Raw genomic sequence first — 21,410 nt, 5'->3', positions numbered from 1 at the left:
AGGATGGATTTCATGAAGAATAAGATGTTGCCAGGCAAATGCATTAAGCTACCACCATTAAGTCAGTGGAACGAGCCATAGCATGAGTCTGACAATATTAATGGATTGGACTTATAAAATATAGTGTTCACATCGGCATGCATCACTTCAGGGACTGTGCATGGGGACAGAACTCAAAATGAGAATTTTTCCCAAGATAAATTTTGATTTAGTAGAACAATTAAGTAGCAAAGCATGGGGTGGAGCAGGTCAAAGAGTCTTATAGCAATGAAAGTCACACATGGAGTTTGAAGCATACAGCTACAAAATGCAAACAGTGATGGGTGACTTTCTGGGAGCATGATTCCCACCCAGCATAAACTTTTCTTTTTAACTTGCTCTAAGGTTATACTTTTAGACTTGTTATTACAAATAAATTAACAAGCTACTGGCAGTCAAGAGACAGAATATAATATTATGAGACTGTTGTATAAGAGTGGGTGACTGCTCTATTAGAGTATCTCGATCTTTTGTAAAAGTATTGCAATTCTCTAGCTTAATTATAGCTAGTTGGTATAATATCTCATGTCTGGAAGGAAGGGAGACTACTTGCACGAGTCCTCTTCTGCATCAATAAACCATCTTTAGTATAAAAATAACAGTTGCTTTTAGTATTGTGTACGTGATCTCCCAGCTCCCGGTCCCGGTTTTACCAAGAAATCTCCCGCTCCCCTCCCAATACCCGGATATCTAGCTACTCGTGACTGTCACTAATCCCTATAGTTCTAGCAGACCACTTAGAAAGCATAACTTTAGTAATATACTGCACGTGGTCACCGGCTTTCTTGGCCGCACGACACACTACCATGTGTCTTGATTTTATGGACAATATTTAACAATAGTAGCTGACAGGAAGAAAGAAAACAGCTTTTTCATGCGTGCATATAGCTCCATGTCCCCTTGTCCAAAGTACGCCATTTTTGCATTATAGCTGTCCCCCAGGTAGGGTACACCACCATAGGCGGCGGAAGGGGGGGGGGGCTAGGGGGCTTAGCCTCCCCCTCAGAATGATATCACCGAAATTATCTTTCTTAGAGTGGAGCTGAAAACCGTGCGAGATACTCTAATAGAGCAGTCACTCTAATAAAGTAGTCAGTGTGTAGCGAGCTATGTAAGGATTTTTATGTAGTTTATCAGCTAGAAATGATAGCTGGTGAGGTGGAAAGCTCTTGTCGGTTGGTTGTGACCTTTTTTTTTTTTTTTGGTCTCACCTTACCAAACTATAGAAATAAGTCTGGGTCAGCCCACCCCCCCCTCATATCAACTACTTCCTCCGCCGCTGTACGCCACACAACAAATTTGATTAAATTCGCAGCAGCCATTTGTGAGACATGGGTGTTCAAAGTTTCGTTTAAATTTCTTCGTTTTTGTCTTCTTCCTATGCAGTACGGGGGCTACGGGGGCTTCGATTTCTTTTCGCACACTTCGGCTTCGCTAAAATGCAAACGTGTAACTCGATTGCCTTGATCTTTGGCACAAATAAAGAACGTGTAACGGTGGATTTACGCACCAAGGTTTGTTGTGAATCTTAGGAATAATTCAAGGAGTTTAATATGAGCACGTAGAAAAGATCAAACTTTTGTCACAGCTACAGGGTAAACCAAGTATAGAAATAAATTGAAAATTTGTGTGTAGATAGGCTGATCATCATAGCAGTGCCTTTTGATAGTTTCAATAGCAATAGAGTTACAGCGACAAAGTTATAAAGCAAAAGCCAAGTAAGTATAAAATCACGGATCTAGATACTCTAATAGAGCAGTCACCGTGAGGTAAAAAAGGTGTGCAAAAAATGTCAAAAACTTACCAGAGCTCGAACCAGGGACCTCCATACCTAACACCCGCATCCTTAACCACTGAATCACTGCTACCTTGGCTGATCACATAACTTTATTTCTGCTTTATAGATGAAATTTCTAGTTGAAATCTGCTTATAATCAAAGTTTGTAATTTCATAGATCTGCCAATAAAAGTTCTAGATTGTTCTAGAACATTCTATGTATGTTCTATTAGACGTCCTCAAAAAAATTGCACTCTATTAGAGTATTACAATGCTATTTTCAAATATTGAATTAAATCATGCAATGAAATACATTTATAAGTCTGTCTTCAATAATCATCATTGTATCTACATAGAAAAGAAGAAATGTGAGTAAAAACAAACCTCAAAGTCAGCCATAGGCTGGTTTTGGGGCCTTATAAAGTACAAAAAGAAGTGAAATCCACACAAAAACAGCCGAGCTGTTAAAAAATGGTGCAACTTTAAAAATCGTAGGTGAAAAAGTTGTGAAATCAAAACTGGTGGCCAAGAAATGGCTGTAATGATGTTAATGCTAAAAAATTTAACTTAATATGCAAATCCATACTATACTCTACGCAGCTATTTCTAATGATCTTGTACATATTCATGTGATAGTTGGAATGTCTATATAGACTCTTGGTTATTGTGTGGGTGTGTATGCACTTTTGTTGTTATGGATATACAATAACCATTAAGACCTATGTAAATAGTTATCCCTAATACCAAGAGATCACCGTGTGTGACAATTTACACACTGAAATTTTAGTGAAATTGTGTAAGTTACAGATTTCTACTGTGCATAAACTGCTTCAAATTTTTGACTTTACCTACTATTCATGCCAGCCTAACCAGTTTATATCACTGAATCCCTAATTAAGACCTTATAGTTGCTTACAAAAGTCTTGTGGTGAGTACATGCAGGGATGAAAACTGTGACCAAGCTGGCAAACATAGGACATATGGGGCTATGGGCACAAAGTTTTACACTAATTTCACAACGCTTTATGCCTGCGAGTACATACCTCCACATGTATATATTGATATATTATACCACAATTGGTTTCACGAGATTTCACAGATAGTAGAGGGCGCTTTAGCGCCCTCTACTATCTAAAGAATGATTTCTCACAATCAGTAGTCCAAAGTTAGGGTTGCGGTTCAGTATAAATCCAGTTAGGGTAGGATTTGGGTTCAGTATAAATCCAGTTAGGGTAGGATTTGGGTTCAGTATAAATCCAGTTAGGGTAAGGTTTGAGTTCAGCCATATTTTTTAATATACGCTAGATCACTATTCAAGCTGACAAAAATAGGACATATGGGGCTATGGGCACAAAGGTTTACACTAATTTCACAACACTTCATGCCTGTGAGTAAGTACCCCCACGTGTATATATTGATATATTATACCACAATTGGTTTCACGAGGTTTCACAGATAGTAGAGGGCGCTTTAGCTCCCTCTACTATCTAAAGAATAATTTCTCACAATTAGTAGTCCAAAGTTAGGGTTAGGGTTTGGGTTCAGTATAAATCCAGTTAGGGTTGGGTTTGGGTTCAGCCATGTCTTTAATATATGCTAGATAACTATTTTTATATTATCTTGCATTCAAGTATGTCTAAAATTCAGCTGACAGTGGTGATACAGTGGTTATGGCTCTGATTCATTACAAAACGTTCCAGGATTGAGCTTAGAATTTTCACGTTTTATTTTTTACAAGTTTTAAGTTAAAGTCACAAAAGGCATCAAGCGTTGTGAAATTAGTGCTACCTGGGCACAAACTGCACCCTATCACATAACATCTCATATCTCAGTACTGGGATAAAATATTTTCTTTCATTCCATAGCTTGTATGGTAAAGCCAACTAAATGTTTAATAAGTGCCGAAATTTCATGATCACGCAGTAATGGAATATAAAGTTACAGCATGATGCATCAAAGTTTAAGAGATTTTTAAGTGCCCACATTCCCTATTCTTGCAGGCCCTGTCACAACTATGCTACTAAAGATCTCTGCCAAAAATGTTGACATATTCCATTGAGTTACATCTACAAAATTATAATTATTGTGATCAGTCTGTTGAAATTGTATGTGTTACCATGAAAGAATGAATATTTCTCTAATTTTAGTATTGTAGGTCAATAGAGAAGCTCGACAAGAATAGTGAAAAAGTGAGAATGAGAAGGAAAGTGATGAGGCTGAACTGAAGTAGGCTACCTGAATATATAATACACTATCTATGATTGTTTTTAGGTGTCAGAATTTGGTATGCATACTCTCAATTAATATAATTTTGTTAATCAGTACAATAAAATTAATGCAGTTAGCAACAATATATTATTTATACATTACCAGCTTGAAAGCCAAGTTATATAACATTATACTAATACTAATTTTGTACCATAACAGCAGCAGCAGCAGCAGCAAAAGTGTTTATTGTTCATTCTTGTGAAATTCTACCACAATCACCTCAGAGGCATACTGGTTTGTAAATGTCACAGGTTCAGAGTCTGGTGGTAAGGTGTAATCATTTTCTTTGGCTTGCTGACTTTGCAACCCATGATTCTCATGTTGATTTATTATCACAGGTGCTATCTTGTTTGCAAATGTAACAGGTTCTCGAGATGGTGAATGCTTTTCTCTTTTCCTATAAGACATCATCAACAGTATACTGTACATGTTGCATATTTAAACACTATAAATACAAACAAAAGAATTTTTCAACAAAACATAAATCATCTCAACTACAAAATGTTTCAAAACAACGAAAAAAAATTATACATTGCGTGTTTCAATACTCATAAGTATGTATTACCTGCAGCAGTAGCATGCAACTAGTATAGCAATTATTATCAGAACTGTAACAATCACTACTCCTGCAACAGCTCCACTGGTTATGATAATAAGGTTGTTACAGTCATCATCATCATCACCACCACTGCTGACCATACCAACTGAAACTGTGACAAAACATTATTCAAGTAAGCTCCATTGAGGATTATTACACTGAAATACATTACCAAATGTAGGTAATAGAATTAACCCACTAATTGCCATCATCAATGTAGAATAGTGGCAAACAGTTTTATTTCTTGTGCTGTTTAGAAATGTGCAATGATATACAATGTTTTACCCTGTGAGTCTTTGTGGTCTTCACCCCCCTCCCCCCAGGGTTGAATTTTGAACAGAAAGTCTAAGAGGAAACTGCATGGATGAAAATCACACAATATGCAGACTTGTATTTGTAGTTTCATGTGATCATTGCACACGTGATATCGATTATTCAAACTGAAGACATGCACTTACAGTATATACTGTGAGTGGAAAAAGCTTTAAACTGGCAACTACAAAGGAAGCAACAGCATTCCTAGTTACTGATATTGTTGCATGGGTGTGTCTGGTTAGTGTAGTCTACAAGGTATGTACAATAAAATTGACTACAAAGGAAGATATACCCAAAGGTGGTATAATAATCATTATGCCATCTTGTTGACAATGATATTGCTGATTTTTTTTTACAACCTCCCTTGGTCATTTCTACAAAAGGTCATGCACATCTTCCTCATTAAAATTAATTTGCCTAAGGGCACATTATTATGTACAGTGTATGTGAATGCTACTGCTGTAGGACATGTGGAATCGCATATGTAAACTTTAAGGGGTATCCCCTCTTGAAACCTGGATCCACCCCTATAACCAGATAGAATTGTTAAGTAAACCGAAACGTATGTACATACAATAAAATGATAACGTACTATTAACAGATAGGCTACTCATCACAGAATCTGATCTGCCACCAGTTGTTACACTCACTGACACAGAATAGTCAGCATCCAAATGTGTGAACACTGCAAAGCTGTTTGGTGTGATAATGGTTGGATTTGCTTGTCTTCTTCTACGACCTTCTGTATCAGTAATGAGTGGAAACAGTGACACTATGTACTGTGGAAATCCTTGAGCCTCAAAGAGTGTCAGTGGAGTCCAGGTGACATTGATTGAAGTTGCACTTAATTGTGTGGCTTGAATATTCTCTGGTGCCTTAATTGGAGTTAACTCTTCACTGAAGAATATTTTGTTATCACCCAATACTCCCTTGCCAGCACTGTTATATGCCACTACTCTGACTTGATAAGGAGTGCCTGGTGCTGTGTAGTGCATAATATGAATTAAATACATATACACTTTATCCAAGTGTCCTCACTTAAATTTCTTATGGTATAGCTCCTGTCATTGCTATTTAACATTGTACTTTGTACAGTAGTGGTTGATTCATATACAGAATATAGTACTTGGTAGGATGTGATGAGACCATTAGGTTGTTCAGGTGGTGTCCATGTCACTTGTACTTCAGTGATAGTTGGTAAATTGTTTACATTAAACTGTGTCACTCCTGGAACTGAATTATACATGTACATAAAATATAAACTTAATTGATATGTACCTATGGCAGCACAGAACAATTCATACAATGCTATACAGCATACAGTATATTCAATGTTGCTATAAAATTTGCTGAGTTCATTTACAATAATAATTGTGCCTCTTTACTTTTTGCCCCATGACATGCATCATCACCTAAAGAAAAACTTGTTTTTATGTGCAGTGCTTGGAGCACAGTAGATACAGTATGTTTACAGGTAGATTATATTTTTGTATACAAAAGGTAGTGCATACTGTTGCTATGTATTTAACAGTTATGATGTTTAACTATAAAATTAATTTTAAATGCATGTACTGTAGATAAAGTTTTCTCATATGCATTGTTATACATAACAGTAAGTTATGATGAGCTATATACTGCTCATTTGTTACAATAGAAAGTACCTGTTTCACCAGCTCTGCCAGACTCTTCATTACTGTTCCCACTTGTTCCTCCTCCATTAGTAGCAGTGATGGTCACTGTGACTAACTGATATGGAGCCAGTCCAGTAATATCATAAGATTGTGTCTGTATTTAATATATCTATGTGAGAACAACCCAGTGTAATGTAAGCTTACCACTCTTCCATTATAAGGAACATTAACAGTGATAAAAGAGCCTCCATCAATATTATATGTGATAGTGTAACTGGTTATAGCTCCATTAGGTTGTGTTGGTGCTCTCCAGATTACACGAACTGACTGAGTATCAACTGCACTGACTGAAGTTATCACTGGTAGATTAGGGGCTAGAAAATGACAACTATTATTATTTTGCACATTAATTAGAGACAATTTTTAACCTTGCTGAGTAGTTGTCACTGTAATAGGGTCACTGGTAGGACCAGCAGAACTAGTAACTGCATGGACTGTACATGTGTAGTTGGTGTGTGGTGACAGACCAGTAATAATCCCCACTGTGGTAGTGGCAACTGTTGAATTCTGTACCTGCATAAAAATGAAGTATCCATGTGTACTGAATATTACATTGTACAGTATAGTATTCTAATAACTGGCAACTAAACTTGTGAAAAGAGGTAACAGCTTGAAACTTAAAAGCTGTTACATGCATAGTACAGTAAGGTGGGAAAGATTATGAGTCATCAAACCTATATATTTGGAAAGGCTTTAAGACTGGTTTTCTCAGACCTGTTCACATATTATATAAATATGTGCATCTGTCTATAAATCAATTAGCAGCTTTAATGAGTTTTATGATGATTTTTTATTACACCAACAATAGATACTATATTTATGTGACAAATGCACTTTACTATCTGTTATAATAGCAGTTTTCCTAGCCACAAGTTCTTGTAGCAAAAATATCCTAGTGCTGTATGCATGTAGGCCTGAGTCAAAATAATAATGCTCAAAGCTTTGCCCAAAATACTTTCTGGAATTTCCCAAAATTTTCACCCATTATGTTCTTTCAGTGTTCCTATTATGCTTGCATTATGCTCCTAAGTTAGCATCATTTGTGATTGGAACCTTTTAATCAGTAAATGCTCTATTAGAGTATTTCACTATAAATGACTGTTCTATTAGAGAACGTCGATCTAAGGAGTGCTCTGTTGCAGTTTGCAGTTTTCACTGAATGCTCTATTAGGAAGTATTGATCTATTTTCATGGAATTAAGCTCCATAGTTTGAAAAGTCAAGCTCCATAGTTTGAAATATCCACCTAATATGCTAGTATTTTGCTGGCATAGCACTCCAGCCTATTATGCTTTTTATTATGCTGGTATATTTGATGCAGGCCTATATACATATAGTACATTTTTCTCACTTCACCTTTATACCTACTGCTGTAGTACAGTACCATACTCCAATTATAAAAGTTTGCTAAGCTACTATACAGTAAATGGTGCTATTTTTACTTCTTTAGAATATTAGATTTCATTGGAAAATATTTTGTAAAAATATTCGTATCTGATTTTGTGCACTAAGGAATACGTCTCACACAGTTAAATACTGTACATTCTTAGACTACTTACCCTGATGTTGTTATTTCTTTCAAAGCATATAATCACATATTGCCACACAATTCCATTTGCTTGCTGATCACTTAAAATATTCCACTGAAATGTGACAGAAGTTGCTGCAATAAGCAATACTTTGAAATTTGTTGGAGCCGTGTTTGGAGAATCTGTAATTTATCAGTACATGCATACAGTAACTAATTGCATAATACAATTGTATACATACTTTGATCAACTTTAAACATCCAAATTCCTGGAATGTCAACATTGCTGGTCTGAGGAATATTTATAATTCTTGAAGTACGTGATCCAGGGATAGTTACAAAATTATGACCATCACCGGCATTAATCCCTGCTAAAGCTTCAGTTCCACCAAGTCCATCATCTCCACCAGACAAATCACCAGTAGTCCATTGTATTCTCCCATCAGCATATAGGAATATTACAAATGACTCTACTCCACTAGTGGCTAGTACACACTGGAATGTGTTGGTCTACAATAAACAAAACAAACTGTAAATAAGCAATTAAGTAATTAATACAAAATCTTCCCACTAAATGGTACTGACCACACATACAACACAGGTGTATAATTTAGCACATACATACATACACAACATTGTTAAAAGTATACAACACTAATGATGTGAACCACAATTATTACTTTATCACTCCTCCGAGAATAATATCCAACGCTATCCCAGGTTGCTATTAATAAATTCCTGATTATGACACTCTGAGAATTAGGAAAAGCTGCTCTTATTTCACTGGTTGCTCTAGCTAAGAGGCTAGGATCAGTGGTCTGACGATAGAAAATATTTCCAATTCCTCTGATGTCAACATCAGCCCAGTATGGTGCAATGATCCTTAGACTACTTCCACTCCATGGCAATGACTGTGGGGTACGAGCATTGTAACGACTGCCAATACTAATAATTCCATTATCATTGACCTGGAGGGAAGAGGCATTAGTACACTTATAAAGAACATGTAACATACATATACAGTGTTGGCAATGTTATCATAAAAGAAAAAATTTCTGGCCATCGTGATTGCTGGTGAGCTAGATGATATCACTCTCCCATCATTGTGTGCAAATCCATAAGGGTAAAACTAGAAAATTAGACATGCCATTAATTTATCAATAAATTTTTTAGACAAAAGAAATCGTGTTTGAAATTACTTACTTCTGACACACATGTATTGATTTCAGGCTGGCAGTTGTCTACAGGAAAATCATTCAAATTGCATAGCTCATTCAGTTTATACATCACTTTGCACTTATAATAATACAAGACACATTCACAGCTGCATTAAACAGATACAGGTACTGTATACATCACAATAATGCAACATATAGCTATACATATGTAAAAGGAAAAATTAGAAACTTTACAAGCTACCCTGTATATATGTGACTGGATCTGTGAAAAGGGGTTTATAGCCTTTCCAATTGCATGTACTTGGCAACCCATAACTTGACTAGGAAATAAAGTGCAAACTTGAGATTTGGTGATGACCCCTTTTCACAGATTCACAGTCACATATGTAGTAGTGACCATCACAAGGAGATCATGACCTGAAATGCATCCATGCTTAAGTTAAGTGTTCAAGTGATGATTTCTTTGTCTAGGCTCTTTTATTGTGATGGTCCTACTACAGATACCTGTAAAAATTTTTAATATTTCCTATGTGCCTTGGACCAAAGAATGCCAAATAGTGAACATAATATTATATATATATATATATATTTGTTAATGTACAAACTCAATCATGAGTATTATTATTTGTACATATGTAGTTAGCTTCTTATTTATAAATTTATATAATTATTAAATAAATCAAGAGATGGAGCTTGGATAATATAATCATCTAGTTGGTTCCATAATTTTATTGTAAAAGAAAAGAAGGAGTTCTTATAAGCATCTACCCTTGTTGGCAACTGCGGAAATCTTTGATGATGACCTCTAGTTGTGGTGTTGCTTGGTCTAAACTGTTGGTGCACATTAATATCTACCATGTCATTAATTATTTTATACATTAGTGAGGCTCTCAAATTATTTCTTCGCTTCTCCAATGTGTGCCATTGTAAACTGTTCAACATTTCTGTCACACTAGCTGTTCTATTATAGTTATTCATCACAAACCTTGCTGCTCTTCTCTGTACCATTTCTAATTTATAGATGTTATGTTCATGGTATGGGGACCACACTGTACTGACATATTCTAGAATGGGGCGAACAAATGTATTATAGCAGTAGCATTTAACTGTTGCAGGACACTTTGCTAGATTCCGTTGTAAAAGACTTCTTACTGAGTTTGCTTTTGCAGTGATCATGTTAACATGTTGTGTCCATTTAAGATTTTTGTCGATAATGACACCCAGATGCTTTGTATGACTTACTGATGGTATTAAGGTATTAGATAGGTAATAGGATGATTGAACATATTTAATTTTATTGGTAATTCTCAAAAATTCAGTCTTTGAAGGATAAAATGACATCTGCCAAACATCAGCCCATTGTGATAAAGTATCCAAATCATTCTGAAGGGCTACCACATCTTGTTCAGAATGAATACTACTCCTGTAGAGTAAAGTATCATCTGCATACAACCAATTTTTTGATGAAATATTGTGTGCAGTATCGTTAATGTAACATAGAAACAAGAGTGGTCCCAACACTGACCCCTGTGGCACTCCTGAAGTTACTGTACTTTACACAGTTGGCTATATTCATCATCCATAACAACTTGTTGGGATCTGTCCGTCAGAAAGCTTTTAATCCATCTTAATACATTTCCAAAAATACCATAGTGACTAAGTTTGCTGCAGAGTCTGTTTATAGGTACTGTATCAAAGGCTTTGGACATATCTAAGAAAATTGCATCAATTTGTCCTGATAGGTTGAGAGTAGTGGCAAAGTCATCAATTGTTTCAATTAACTGGGTTTCACAAGATCTTCTGGATCTAAAGCCATGTTGTTGGTCAGCAAGAACGTTGTGTTTATTTAAATGAGAGTAGATATTTGAAGATATTATATGTTCTAGGGTTTTGCACACAACACTGGTAAGAGAAATTGGTCTATAATTTGCTGGTAAACAGCGATCCCCTCTCTTAAAAACAGGTACCACAAAAGCTTTCCTCCAATCATCAGGGATAATCCCTTGTTCTAAGGATCCTTGGAATAATATTGTAAGACAAGGTGCTAGTTCTGAAGAGAATTCTTTCAAAAATCTGGTTGGAATATTGTCAGGGCCACCAGCCTTTTGAGCATCCAAGTTAGACAGTAATTGTGTCACGCCTTCAACATTAACTTCAATACAGTCCATATCTGGAAAAGGTGGGCCTGGTACTTCTGGTGTTACTGAAGTATCTTCTATTGTAAACACAGACTTGATCTGTGATTGTGTTCCCTTCAACTGTCAGGGTTGTGATTCCAGTAGTATCTTTATGACAATCTTTAATGAAAGATCAAAACTTTTTGTTGTTTACTCTAGGGTCAGATATTCTTGGCACATAATTGTAGTATGCTCTGCAGCATTCAGGCTATTGATAGCTGTTACACTTGTCTGAATAAGCAGTAAGTAATTAAAGTCAGCAGAAAATTCTTTTTATCTTTAAAATTATGCAGAAGTGCTTTAGGTTGATCTGAAGGCATGTTTGAGCTTGACTATACTTGTTAACATTGCCCAGTCTTCTTGAAGGATAAGTAAGGCTTAATATAATTATTCAGGCAGAAAAATGTAAACCTTTATACTACTACTACTGCACATGTTGTACAGTACGATAGTACTGTATAATTATTAGCTTTTCTCACCAAAAATATCACCCACAACCCAGCCTCACAATACCTTTATAGCACCCTGGTAGTATTGGTTAGGTATAATTGATCCCAAAAGTTCTTTCACTGAGATTCAAAACTCTTGCAGGCCAATAGGTTGCTGGAATCTAATTTTCTGCCCATTGACTGAATGGCTGACTTACTTTGTGAACAAAGTAATTCAGCTAGCTACACCTTTTTCTGGAGTGATTTAATTATTCAGCACACCTTTAATTTACTTTTACGACGTTTTAATCTCTAACTCTAAATATGTGTGATAATATACTAAAGATCACATTTTGTTATGCACAATAGCAAAACAACCATATGCATGCTTTAGCATTAAAATGAGCTTTTCATAAAAGTAGAAAGTGACACACAATGAATTTTAACCACACATACTGCATCTTTCCATGTTAGCATATAATGAAGGGGAGTTTAATTAACAGTACTAGTACTGTAGCAAAAGCATAACCAGAAGGAATTGCATACCTGATTACTCAGGTACTCTTCAGGGTAGTGTTACTGTCCTATTAGTAGGGACCCGCCGATTATGCTGGCATAATTATGAGCATAATAAGTGCCTGAAAGCATTGAGCATAATGCTAGCATAATAGGTAGAATATTTGTGTAATAGTACGAATTCTTGCTTATTAAAATAGCTATCACAGAAAGATCGATATACTCTAATAGAAAAGTCAGTAACTCTAATAGAACAATCACATAGCTGACTGTTCTATTAGAGTATATCGATCTTTTCTGTGATATGCATTTTGACAAGTAAGTTTGTGCTTCAGCCACTTATTATTTATCCATAAACTGGAAATTATTAGTAGAGTATGAGAACTGAGGCATAAATAATTGGGCATAATTTGAGCATAATAGGTAAGTATTGAGCATAATAGGTAAATTTTTGAGCAGTGCAGCATAGCATAATAGGTAAAATTATGAGCATAATCGGCGGGTCCCTACCTATTAGAATTTCTGATTGATCCATATGATCTTTTGTGGCACTAAATTCTCTGTAATGCAGTTTTCTGATTAATGGACAGGCAGAGTTACTGATCTTATTATTACTATATAAAGCTGCTTCCTCAATTGCCTCAAAGCTAGACACCAGTAATGCATAATTAAGCTATTGATGTGGTTATGCACTGTACATATTAGTACCTTGACCAACTTTGAATACCCAAATTCCTGGGACATCTATATTAGTAGTTTGAGCAATTTCACTAATGTTTGGAGTCCGTGATCCAGGAATAACTACAGAATTTCTGCGATCACCAGCATTGATTCCTGCTAGAGCTTCAGTTCCACCAAGTCCATTTCGTCCACTGGACCTATCACCAGTGGTCCATTGTATTTCCCAGTTTGCATATAGGAATATTACAAATGACTCAACTCCACTAGTGGCTAGTATACACTGGAATGTGTTGGTCTAAAATGTAAAATATAATACTGTTGAATACGTTTGCCTTGTCATAGTCAGAAGATATATTTTTCCAATTAGAATTACAGTTCAAAGCTGTATTAGTTTACCTAAGGGGAAAATTGTAATTGCTTATTAAATTTATATCAAATAAACTGCAATAGACAGGCATACATTATGCCAGAATAGCTTTCACTGAAAGAATCAGGAAAAATCCTGCAAATTGAATATTTTTAATCATTAAAATTCATGCATTTTACATGTAGAAAAGTTTGTGAAGGCACTTCTCAAATATTGCTAGTGGAAACTCAAAAGGGAAGATTGAGATACTCATGCAAATGGAACAATCACTTGACCAGTTAGTAAGAGTTAATGTACCATGAAACCACCTAACTGAAAGGCAAATTTCAAGGTACAGTGGAACCTCAGTTATCTGAACTCCTTGGAACCAAGGGTGGCCCATAAGTCTGAAAAGTTTGTATCTCTGAACTGTGTATAAATAACCTTAAAATAGCATTTATAAAAATTTTTAGTATTATCAATTACCCTAATAGAACAGTCACTACTCTAATAGAGCAGTAATTCCCAAAATTCAGTTAACCGAGAATCTGGATAAATGGGGGCTGAGGTTCCACTGTACATATCTTATAAACCCTGGCTGGCCACGGTACATTTATTGGCAAGCTATTCAATGTACCATGGCCTTGATGTGGGAGTAGTACGGCCAAATTCTTTATACCTGTATATAAACTCAAGCCAAAATTGATTATGGCAATTTATTAATGGTCATGTGATGAAAACCATGCTTTTGATTTGCATCCTACAGCACTCAGATGGAAGTGATTTGTCACCTTTTCCATCCTATGAGTTGAGAAACGTTGGTTTAAGGTAAGAACTAGTGCTATATTCACAAGTGGTTTGCCTCATTTTCGAATACAGACATGCCCACTTTTTTAGTAACACGAGATAAACACTGTACAGTGAAGCTTACCCCTATAGATGTTTGTAAACAATCTGTAAAACGATGCAGCGGCTTTATAATACTTCTAAAATCACATGATTGAATTTTTCTGTGATACCCTTAGGACTTGCCTATTCATGTTAGCAAACGTAGTCACAAAATTAGTTGCTGCTGTCCCATAATCGAATTTCACAAGTTGGTTCATATATTAAATTTAGTGGTTTGGGTGATTAATCGTCTGCAGGCTCTTAGCCCACAAATGATGGCATGGTACATATCAGTTGTATCACATGTCCTCGTGATTTGCCTAATGTGTACACTCACATTACAGTCCTTGAGCTTGGGTGTACATATCTGGCAAATCACTTGGACCCATGATACAACTATTACATAATAGATGAGAGTATCCAACACAGTATAGGATCTTTACAAATAATTTTATGGAAGTTAAAGGGGTTCCATCAACCTATTAAAAATAATGTTTACATGGGCAGAACAAAGAAATGAGATGACTGAAACAATTTTCACCTATAGAGAATACTGCAGTACATAAAAATTATAGAGATTTGTTACAGAATTTGCAGAAAGAATCACTTGAGTTACTGAGAATCAGTTATAGATGCCTTGTACTGTCAGTGTTAAATACTTCTCTCTCCACTATTATAGTAACTCTAGCCATTAGAGTACTGTACATATCTCAAGGTACAACCAGATGCAGATTGAAATAAATGTTATTTCTGTAAAAAAAGTGGGACTGTTATTTTTAAAAAATACGGAGTAGTACGTAAAGAAATAAGAATTTCCACAAATAACAATAGAAAACTTGAAAAGAACAATCCCTTAATATAAAAATTTAATGGCCTGATGTACCTTATCTGTATGTCGAGAATAATAGCCAACTCTATTCCATGTGGCTATTAACAAACTAGATGTATTGAGAGACTCAGGAAAAGCTGCTGTTATTTCACTGTTTGCTCTAGCAAGGAGACTAGCATCAGTGGTCTGACGATAGTAAATATTTCCAGTTCCTCTGGTGTCAACATCAGCCCAGTATGGTGCAATGATCTTATCAGTACCAAAAAGTGGTAATGGAAGTGGAGTAAATGAAACAAAACTGCTGCCAAAACTGATAACCCCATTTTCATTCACCTATGTGTACACAGCAATATTATTATACACAAACTACATGTAACTCCACCAACATGTTAATGCGACCCAATATATACATACTGTAGAGCTATATTCAAAATACATCATCTATACTCCACTTTATTCATTGCACATTATACTAACCATAGTTATAATCAAGTACAATGTAAATCAGCAAAAAATGAAATAAAGAACATAGCATGTTATGTTAGATATTGTACATATGGCTTGCCTCAAATTCTGTTAAAATTTTCAATTATAACAGGCTAGAAAAATGAATCAAATGTTATACTCGCAAATGTATGGTAGTTTTCAAGATTTAAAATGAGCAATGCATTCACTAAATGAAAGTGTGATCAAACATAGTACTTCAGGCGTGACCCCTAACCACTAATATACTACTGTACATACAGAATTTTGTAGTACATATATATAACTCAAGCAACATACATATGCTGTCTTCACAATGTCATCATAAAAATGGAACTCTTCATATAAATTGATCAGTGATGAACGTGTTTCAAAAGTTCTTGACAACACAGTATCATTGTACGTTAATCCAAATGGATACAACTACAGTACAAATTAAAATACCATTTATAACTGTAAATGTCCATATGTATGTACTGTGTTACATAATGTTACTACACTTTCACACAGCATTACATTTACAATAACAGACAATAGAAAGTTCAGTATTGAATTGTGTGTAATAAATGGGTTATTTCGAAGGAGTTCAATTATTCAATATTTTTGAAGAGCACAGCTTTTAACTACATATCTACACATAAAGTTAGTATACATCATAAATACCACAATTGATTTTGAACTTTGTGCTATCTGAATTTGAGGTATGTAGAAAATTTGGGTGTGTCAGGCCTTTGCATCATTACTTTACACTGATCTCCAGTAAGCTGCCAGATCCTTTATCTAAGGAAATTCTATCAAATGTCATTTTCATAACTGTGATGGCGAATCAATCATTAAGATTATTTGGTTCTGATAAGCAAAACCCTTAGGCTAGTAAAAGGGTCCAAATTTTTTTTGTAGACACAATGCACCCTTACCATCAATTCTATTACAATCATACCAGTTCATGATCATGAGGTCACCATTTGCAAGGTCTGTCAGTTCAACGTGCACCGTGACAGTATAATATTATGTTGTAGTAAATCGTGCATGCTAAAAGTAATTTCTTAGACTCTTTGCACCATTATTAATTTTAGTGGCTGTTCTTCAAAAATCTTGCATTCGAAATAAACCCATTATGTGCCAGTGGTAAACACATTAGCTACAATGAAATGCATTGACACTACATTGCATGTCTTACTTCTGATAAACAGGTACTGATCTCTGGCTGGCAAATATCTAAATAAGTATAAGTAATTATACATTATGTTATTATCTTCATTCAGTACTAGACTTAGGTGTATAACATTACCCCTTTAATTTGTAGAATAAAAATTAAAGATTAGTTAAAGTTTAAGAGGGTGCTACCATTCAGTGTACTAGACTACTGGACTGGAACAATGGAAGTACTACTGGAACAATGGAAGTACTACTGGACTGGCATACTTTTGGTGTTTGAACATTGTATTATGGTTGGATTTATTGAGTTTTTCCAGTTAATGGCTGTTTGGTAGCTTGCAGCCCACTCTGAATAAGGACAGAGAATTATACAAAAATGTCTTTTAATAAAGTTAAGCTACTGTTTAGTTATGCTGCTAGACAGCATGGGGCTTGATACAGCACTTACCCCTTACCCTGTAATGCTGCAATGTGACAGTAATAGTTAATCAGTGTTTTCAAGTAGACAAAGAGCAAGTTCAACAAGCGAGTTGTGTAGTCTTTCATGGCCAGACATCTATTTCAACACGGGGGATTAACAATTTGAAAGTTAAAACCCTATAACTGCCACAAAATACTACACAGCTTGCTCATTGAGCTTGTTCTAAGGATTCCTTCATCAACTGAAGAGATGATCACTGATTAACTATCACTGTCAGGGTATGGTGTACATGCTGTATCAAGCCCCATGCTGTATAGCAGCATATTAACTGAACAGTAGTAACTTTATTAAAAGACAGTAATATGTACATTTTACTGCCCTTATTGAGTGTGTAATGGTGGGCTGCAGGATACCAAATGGCCATTAACTGACGAAGCTCAATAAATCCAACCATATAATGTGCAAAAACAAAACAAACAAAAAAAAACAATGCCAGCCAGTTCACTGAATAGCTACACCCAGTTTAATTTTTTTCATTAGTCCTTCATAGGCCTCAGTCAAATATGCTCAAAAAATTGCCCAAAGTGCTTTTGGCATTTGTGACAATTATCATGGAACATTTTAATCAGTGAATGCTCTATTAGAGTATTTCACTATAAATGACTGTTCTATTAGAGAGTATCGATCTAAGGAGCTATGTACAATGCATTTGAGTGCTCTATTGCAGTTTGCAGTTTCCACTGACTGTTCTATTAGGGAGTATCGATATATTTTCATGGAATTAAACTCCATAGTTTGAAATATTCACTTAATATGCCAGCATTATGTTGGCATAGCACTCCAGCCTATTATGCTTTTTATTATGCTGGTATATTTGATGGAGGCCTAGTCCTTCAATAACACTGAAAACATGTTGTGCATTAATAAAACTTGACATTCCACTATTTATTACTAAATCTATTAACTATTGTTTCTATTGATGTTATTATTGCTTCTATTGATATGTGCAGGGTAGTTTTAGAAAAGTAAATCTGGTTCAAATCACTGTAACCTAGCATCTGCTATATGCTGCTGCTAAATCTGTGTATCTGCAAATATGTTTAATGATCTACTTCGCTGGGGAAAGTTGGGCAGTAACTTTTGTATCCTGGAACATGCAGTTTGGGAGAGCTGGAGTAGTAATTGAATACAACGCATGGATATACACAGATTTTTTTGACAGTGGGCTGGTCATACGTAAACCCAGCAAACAATTTGTCTCTCAATCTGTTCCACCAGCATTCTGAATTAGTATATATAGTAACCTGTGTGTCTCATTCAAAAGTGGATCCCTGAATTAGAAAACCTGAGGTCTAAAATTCAAGTATTGAATGTAAAACTCAAAGAAACTTTTTTAAAAACTCCCCATGGACACATACCAACAATTTATATAACACTCACGTACATGTGACGTTAAGTCTTAGACTGTCTGAGACAGTGAACAGTGGAGTAGTATATATAAATGTACGGCAAGTGTAAAATCTGTTGATATGTGTTGCGGTCAGTGATGGAATTGTCAAAAAATCTGAATACACCGTTGAGTTATCAGTAATGCTTGCATTTGAAATGCTTATCGTGGCTGTTCTTACTGTGGTAGAGCCGTCTAACCAAAAGAATCCCACTCTGCTAGTAATGCCCCTAACAGTAGTTACATCACACTGCAGTGTTAATGGCTGTCCACCAATCTGATTAGACGGTGCAGTAACTTGAACAGTAGGAGTTGGAACTAAAGAAAATAATACATATCCATCTAAGATTCATAATCACTAGAGTTAATACATAAAAATATGCAAAAGATACAACAATGGGACCTTTACATACATTACACATCATGAAATATTTCTTGTATGTTATACTGTAGCTGTTCACCAACATACTACACATAACATTCTTACCATGTAAGTTTTGCAGTGCTGTAGAAGCTGATTCAACATTGCCATCAATGATTACATTACATGTGTAATTTCCTTCATCTCCTTCCATTAGATAATCAAAGTGAAGTATTGTAACAATGGTATTAACCTGAATGGTCTGGGTAACTGATATTCTGTCATTCTCGACAATAGTGCCATTGGCAGTTGACCAGTTGGTTGTTACTGAGGTGAAGTTATTAACAGTCTCAACTGAGCAAATTATGTCTTGTGCTGCACCAACAGTGCCTTCAGCTGGTTCAGGTGATATTCTTGTAATAGTAGCTGTAATTTTTATATTTAACAACTCACATAGTGATACCATACATTAGTTTCAACAGTATAGGAGTATAAATTCACAGAAGTCATTTAAGTGTAACAAAAAGTGGTACAAAAAACCAATTAACTCAATCAACCACAGAACTGTTAATCACATTCTTTATATAACAAATTTTCAAGTGCAATAATAACTAGTGATATCATATGTAGCCAATCAGATTATCAAGGAGTCATTAAAATACGTCAACAATGAAGATAATGGCCTTACAGAACTGAATAGCAATGCAAGAAGGGTAATCACTGTTTGTACAGGTATTCACACTTATTTTCATGTAATTTGGAAATAGTCACAGTCAAAATTGCACTCGCCCATTCATGCACATATATCACTGAGTAATTACTTCTAAATGACAACTGATTATATAAACTACAATCTATCCACATTAGTTACATAACATTATTGTGCACAACTGAGATAATCCTCAGGACATATCTTCAGGGCCAGAGCCCAGAGATTTTGAGTGGTCCAGCCATCCATGGACTTCAGTGGAGGTCATACTACTTCTTATTGATCTTGCATGTGCTAAGCACACACAGCATGCTAAGCTAGGGGGTCTGGGGGTATGCTCCCCCAGGAAAATTTTGAAAATAGATGCTCTGAAATGGCTATTTTATTTGCAAAGCCTCTTTCTCCTTTTCGTTAATATCAAGTAGATATATTCTGGTATTTCTGTACCACAGTACAAATTACTTCAATTTCATGTATAATTTTACTTTCAAAATTTCAGTTAAGTTTAGTTCTTTGAGATACTGTACAGAAGCCATTGGGTTTGTAAATTGATCGTGCATGATATGCATGATCAATTAGCCCAATACAGTGCCATGCAGATAACTCACTGGAACTTTTGAGTTATTTAAGGTTACGGTATAGTCACGGGCAATCATTCAAAATTTTGAATGCCTATCGATACTTTTTGAGAAGCCCATAAAACCAGTCTAGCAGCGTGAAAAGTTTTAAATGAAGATGAAGCCCTTCATATTTAATGTTTTTATGTAGCTACAGTGTAGTTTGAGGCAGGTGGAACACTACAATTTGTTGTAGTAACACAAGTAAGCCAGCCCGTACATCGCTCAGCTCCAGCTGTCACTACCGTGTTTTTCCGCCGCCAAATACAGCAAAAGCTGTAGGCTCTATTGGCTTTTCTGGGGCATAGCGATACTGTATATTAAATTTGTTAGGTCCTGTGGAAGCGTTTTTGGCGTGTTTCTCCCAAGTGACTCGGATACAAGCCTTCAAAGAGCTTGTTTCACCTGAAAAAACTACTAAAAGTTCAATAAAACGTCTATACTACCAGTAACTTAAAAAATCGCTTCCACAGGACCTAGATATTTTAGTTGTTTAGCCACTTGTGTTGAAATTATAAGGATTCAGTAATCTGTTAGTCTGGTTTTTGGCGGTGCGTTTTTATAAAACATCGCTCTATTGTAGACCACACACCCAAGAACAGTCGTTGTTCTGTAGTAAAAACAAACAAGCACAATTAGTTGTATTGCTAACACAACACAGTTGTTGAAATTATTTATCCCTGCTTGGTTTAAAGCAGGTTTGGTAATTTGTTCCGCCCACGCATTTTAAACTATTCCGTAACCTTAAGGACAATTAACATAGATGTAATGGCTTACAGGTGTATATGTAGAACAGTGGCTATATTCTATACCGAATGCTCTATTAGAGTATTGCGATGACTGTTCTATTAGAGTATAATTGTTATGATGACTGCTCTATTAGAGTATCACGATCTTTTTACAAATTCAAGTAGCTGAAAAGTGGTACAGCCAATGCCGGATCAGCTGAACCATGG

General features: G+C 35.5%; 1 protein-coding gene across 1 annotated transcript in view; it reads right to left on the bottom strand.

Moving 5' to 3' along the window:
* Positions 1 to 4,075: 4,075 nt before the first annotated feature.
* Positions 4,076 to 21,410, bottom strand: part of LOC136265692 (uncharacterized) — a 92,278-nt gene continuing 74,943 nt past the window's right edge. Inside the window, exons 33-50 of the mRNA XM_066060590.1 lie at positions 19,255 to 19,554; positions 18,765 to 19,085; positions 16,922 to 16,959; positions 16,042 to 16,164; positions 15,313 to 15,591; positions 13,223 to 13,490; positions 9,419 to 9,456; positions 9,231 to 9,344; positions 8,896 to 9,183; positions 8,458 to 8,725; positions 8,247 to 8,398; positions 7,057 to 7,201; positions 6,833 to 7,002; positions 6,659 to 6,782; positions 6,036 to 6,230; positions 5,590 to 5,979; positions 4,650 to 4,794; positions 4,076 to 4,481 (exon numbers count right to left, since the gene is read on the bottom strand). Coding sequence (XP_065916662.1) covers positions 4,268 to 4,481; positions 4,650 to 4,794; positions 5,590 to 5,979; positions 6,036 to 6,230; positions 6,659 to 6,782; positions 6,833 to 7,002; positions 7,057 to 7,201; positions 8,247 to 8,398; positions 8,458 to 8,725; positions 8,896 to 9,183; positions 9,231 to 9,344; positions 9,419 to 9,456; positions 13,223 to 13,490; positions 15,313 to 15,591; positions 16,042 to 16,164; positions 16,922 to 16,959; positions 18,765 to 19,085; positions 19,255 to 19,554 — 3,572 coding nt within the window. The 3' untranslated portion in view covers positions 4,076 to 4,267. The remainder of the gene's footprint in view (positions 4,482 to 4,649; positions 4,795 to 5,589; positions 5,980 to 6,035; positions 6,231 to 6,658; positions 6,783 to 6,832; positions 7,003 to 7,056; positions 7,202 to 8,246; positions 8,399 to 8,457; positions 8,726 to 8,895; positions 9,184 to 9,230; positions 9,345 to 9,418; positions 9,457 to 13,222; positions 13,491 to 15,312; positions 15,592 to 16,041; positions 16,165 to 16,921; positions 16,960 to 18,764; positions 19,086 to 19,254; positions 19,555 to 21,410) is intronic.

This window comes from Dysidea avara, chromosome 1, assembly GCF_963678975.1.
Source record: "Dysidea avara chromosome 1, odDysAvar1.4, whole genome shotgun sequence".
Lineage (NCBI taxonomy): Eukaryota > Metazoa > Porifera > Demospongiae > Dictyoceratida > Dysideidae > Dysidea > Dysidea avara.
The sequence above is the reverse complement of the archived record's forward strand: the minus strand, read 5'-3'. Positions and strand labels throughout refer to the sequence as shown.